The sequence below is a fragment of the Chanodichthys erythropterus genome, chromosome 13 (genome assembly GCF_024489055.1).
Source record: "Chanodichthys erythropterus isolate Z2021 chromosome 13, ASM2448905v1, whole genome shotgun sequence".
Taxonomy (NCBI): Eukaryota; Metazoa; Chordata; class Actinopteri; order Cypriniformes; family Xenocyprididae; genus Chanodichthys; species Chanodichthys erythropterus.
The window spans coordinates 53,475,260-53,480,341 of NC_090233.1; the positions used below are offsets into that span (position 1 = coordinate 53,475,260).

The 5,082-nt window shown below is 32.7% G+C and overlaps 1 protein-coding gene across 3 annotated transcripts in view; it reads right to left on the reverse strand.

Annotated features, from left to right (window-relative positions):
* Positions 1-223: 223 nt before the first annotated feature.
* mcc (MCC regulator of WNT signaling pathway) overlaps positions 224-5,082 on the reverse strand; it is an 86,138-nt gene continuing 81,279 nt past the window's right edge. For all 3 annotated transcript variants that reach the window (XM_067407301.1, XM_067407302.1, XM_067407304.1), the window contains one exon: positions 224-4,402. In XM_067407301.1, the coding sequence (XP_067263402.1) occupies positions 4,222-4,402 (181 nt within the window). In that variant the 3' untranslated portion in view covers positions 224-4,221. The remainder of the gene's footprint in view (positions 4,403-5,082) is intronic.

Sequence of the window (5,082 nt, forward strand, 5' to 3'; positions counted from 1 at the left end):
CCGTTGCATTGTTTGTCTTCTGTGCTTATTTTAATCTGTGTTCCTGGATCTATAAAACACAAAATTATTAAAGCAGTGGTGGATCATGATTTGACTTTTGTAACTTTAGTTAGTGTGTAATGTTGCTGTTTGATCATAAACAACATCTGCAAAGTTACAACGCTCAAAGTTCAATGCAAAGAGAGATATTTTCTTTTACAGAAATCGCTTTTTAAGGACTACAACAAAAGGCTGGTAGGGACTACGAGCTTCTTCCTGGGTTAGTGACATCACAAACCCTACAATTTACATAACCCCCGCCCCCGAGAACACACCACAAAGGGGGCGGGGCCATGTTGGGCTGCTTTAGAGAAGAGGAAGAGTTGTTGTAGTCGAGTGTTGTTGTCATGCCGTCATTTTACGCCGGACTGCTTCACAAACGAGGGTCAATTCAACACAAAAGATGAACATGACGGCACATGCTAGTGGATGAGTTGAATCAACTCCACAGCAACTACATCAATTTATCATGTTACTCACCTGCTGAGGAATATAAACACCATCATCTCTGCGTCGCTTTCACATTTCAAATCCCTGTTTTCATCTCAGAAAAGCCAAACTCATGTTGATTCATGTTTTATTACGAGCTCGGTCTTGTTCTCTTTTCAGACTCTCCTCTGTTCTGCGTTTGTTTAAAATAGGCTATTCCTGGAGATGTAGTGGCTCCATGTCATTTAAAATATGTTATAATGACATTTAATGTCTTTTACTGTTTTTTAGTTAATGTAATGCATCTATATACATCTATTTTTTGCTTCCAATACAGTTCCCAATTACAGGTTTCAAATAATGTTTGTGTACTTGGCATGAAAATTAACTTATGTACGCAATTTCCCAAGAAAAACATCCTGACAGGTCTAAAATATAAACACTTATAACAGGATTACCACAGTGTATCAGGGTAAAACAAAACCACACTTTGGAGGAAGCATTGATATATCGATTTTGTTAATTTTGAACAAAAAAGTTAAAGATTGCAATAACACTTTACAATAGGTCTAGATTGTATAAGTTAATACTATGAGTAATAAATGCTGTAGAAATATATTTACCTCAGTTCACAGTGCATTAATATTATCAATACAACTTTTCATTTGAATAATATATTAGTAAATGTAGAAATTAAGATTAATAATTAAAAAAAAATAAAATTTTCTTTCATCCGGAACCTTATGCACTTATAATTTACCATAAGAACATAACTTTTTCTTGACGCATGATTTATCAGTGTATGTTTTTCTAAGGAAAAAGTTGATATTTTGAATGTTTCATGAAAAGTTTCTCTAACTTCAACCTACAATATACATTTTCTCAATTAAAAATGGTTAACTGCAGAAATACAGCTAGAATAATAGCACTTAAAAAAAAAATCATAAAGTTTAAATCCAAATAACTTTAAACAAATGCAGGGAATGAAGGGACCATTAGCATGAAGTGTTGCATTATTTCTTTATTATATAAACAAATACATTCTGTATTAAAATAAAACAAAATGATTGCAAAGATTTGAGTCATAAACAGATCTGTGCAAATAAAGTACAATTCACAAACCCTTTATAGTTTCTCCAGCCCATCGGTTCAAATGGATATGCATATACTTTTCATAAAAGGAAGGACAGTCTTGATGTCTTTACATCATCATTCCTGGTTTTCTGAGGAAAGAAACTACATCCTTCTATTTAACCTTTATTTACTGATGTGTAAAGTAAATCTGAAAACCATGAAAATGTAAATCTTTACATTTGATCGTCCAGCATGAATATGAATTATTGTATTAAATGCTCGTTCACATCTTTCTGTGGGCCGATCGGCACTCAAACCGCCCTAACGAGAGAAAACATTTCTATTGCATTGAATATTTCACCAAATGTGATCAATATGAATGAAAACTGTTTGTGCATAATAACATCGAGGAAGGAGGTTCTTCAGGGACGAACACCTCTGGAGCACAAGCGTGTAAACAGTTGCAGTATCGTGTAAAACTGTGGAGTTTGAGGGAAAAATAAATATCAGTGGGAATAAAGTCTGTCAGAAGGCAATGTGGTGATCCGCTCCACCAGACTGTGGAAAAGTGCTTCTGTAGTGTTGATGAAAATCAAACCGCTCAGACTATAAACAGCCTGTTTTTTTGCATAAACTGAAATGTGACTTTTGTTGATATTGTGATGTTACGCTCCTCTGGAAAACTACATCGAACGAACATTTCACACAAAAATGAAGATTGTATTTCCAGCCTGTAAAATAAAAGTGTTCGTAACTACATTTTTTTAGGCATTGCACTTGGTAAACAATTCTTACGCACTTTTTTAGGAAGTTCCTAGCTGATCAGGAACAGGAAATGGGGGGTGGGGGGGGAATAAAATTTCATGTGAACAAATGAAAGTTTCAAACGGGTTTGGAACAGGAATGTGTTCGGATGATCAATGCAAAACAGATCCTCGGGATCAGCAAAAACAAACGTGATGCTGAACTTTTACGAAAATAAACTATATTATGATAAAATGTTAAAACCTTACATTAAGGTTGCATGGACTAACACTGAACAATACGTACTGCATTTATTAATCTTAGTTAATGTAAATTTCAACCTTTACGAATACGTTTTAACCCTCTGGTGCTGCTCACGTGGAGGTCAAAAATGACCTTTTTTATTGCAATTAAACGAATGTACTAGCTATATTTTAGTTCTATGATGTTTTATATTTAACATTTTGTATTTTGGGGGAATTTAATGGTACTAAATTATATTTATGCAGTCGTTATAATCCTTTTATTCACTTTTTGAGCATAGACCTGAAAATGAAATTTCCATCTTGAATTCTCTGGATCACAGACTGAATTTTGGTTTCTTTTTAAAGACGACACTTATTGCTGAAGAGAGAGAGAAAAGTGAAATTAAAGTTTTAGTAGTTTAAGTTTATTGTTGTGAAAAATGCACAAAAACACTATTTTCAATTTATATATTAAATATATATACACATTTCAAAAAGTTGTTCCTAATTTAAGGTTGATATCTCAAAAAATGAGCTTTCAGTAATATTTGGTTTGGGTGCAGTACCAAACGCTTCCACTAGATGAAATTTTTGCTTATTTTTGACGGAAAACATGACATGTGACTGTTCTTCTTCTCAGGACCATTTAACCTTTTCAAAACATGTCCATGATTTTTTTGTTCATATAGCAAGTGCCAAAACATTTACCAAGTTTTGTAACATTCAGATGAAGAAAAAAAATAAAATAAAAATTCAGTCAAAAATGACCGAAAAGCACCAGAGGGATAAAATGTGTTGAATCTGTTAATGCAGAGTGAACTAACATTCATGTATTCATTAACTGACATTAACAAAGATTAATACAGTATATTGTTAATTAATGCATTATGATTATTATTAAGTGTTACAGATAAAATAATATATAGATCTTAAACCGGCTGATGTTGTCTAAGTGGAGTTTAAATAAATGAAGTTTATATTTCAGAGGTTTATACATTCGATAAATCTGAAGTTTGTGAATCTGTAGCCTGAATTTAGTCATTCAGAGGTACATGTGATCAAGAATAATAAATGATGAGAGCTGAACTCGTCCTGGTTCAACAGAGGACAGTAACATGAACAGCAGATAAAGGAAACTTATTGCTCAAAACAATCATTTCTCTGCATTCGAGAGATTTTATATGGTTAGTGTGGTTGAGCCTGTGCTGCGGCTCGATTTGCCGCGTCTATTTCAATCTTTTTTAATTATTATGGATAGAGGATTTCTGCTGTGTTCATAATTACTAACAAAAGCATAAAAACTAGTCTCTGTCGACCTCATAATTACAAACTGGAATAGTATAAAACATGACAACGTTTCCCACTTGACAAAACAAGCACGTTTGACCCATGGTTTCATGCGAAGACTTCTGTGTGTCGTATGATTGGTGGAATATTTAATAACTTTTTGCAGTCTGTTTTTGCATGTAAAAGAGCAGCGTGAACATCCTGATAAATGTCTTCTTTTGTGTTCCTCAGAAGAAGAAATGACAAGAATGGTCATTTTTGTATGAAATCCCCCATGATGCCGCTTGTGTTTGCTCCATCAGTGCCGTCCAGAAGTTTTCATGGAAGAATCTGCAGTGAAATACTGCAATATAGTAACAAGCGTCCTCAAACGCGCTCCGTAGCGAGTGTGTGTGTGTGTGTATCAGAGCGAGGTCTCGTTGGTGTGTGGTCGAGACGTCTCCTCCTCCAGAAGAGCGATGCGCTGTTTCAGCATCCGCACCTGCGTCTCGTGCCGCTCCACCATCGCCATCATCTGAGACTCCAGCTTCTTCAGTTTGTTCTGGTGCTTCTTCTTGGCCTTCTCGTACGCCGCCACCAGATTACTGCACGACACAAACACATCATCATATCATTAGACCTGTTGACTCGTTTATTGAAATAAAGCTGAAATCAAACAAAATGAAAATGAGAAGCTGCTTTGGCAACTAACTGAAATAAGTTGATGTATTAAAATTACAAAAAAAAAAAAAAAAAAAAAAAAATGAAAATGACAAAAAGCACAAAATAAAATACAAAAATTTAAATGAAAATGAGAAATTGGCAACAAACAAATAAGTTGAAGTAGTAAAATTATAATTATTAAAAAAATAAATAAAATTACTATAACTAAAAAACTTATATAACAAAAAATAAAAGCTAATTAGAACTTTAAAAAGTCCATAAAATAAAAAGAAAATTAGAAACATTGCTCTGTCAACTAACTAAAATGACTAATAAAAATTAAGAAACAAATAGAATATTTTGAAAAAATAGAAACTAATAAAAATGACAAAAAAAATAAAAGAAATTTGACAATCTATAACTTAAAAAACTACATGAAAATTACATGAAACTTGGAAATTAATTTGAAATACTAAAATCACCAAAACTAAAAAAACTTACATTATAAAAAAATTAAAGCTAAATAGAACTATAAAAATGAATAAAAATGACAAAAGCACATAGAATAAAATATAAATATTAGATAAAAACAAACTTTAAAAAAATGAGAAAGCACTAAAAT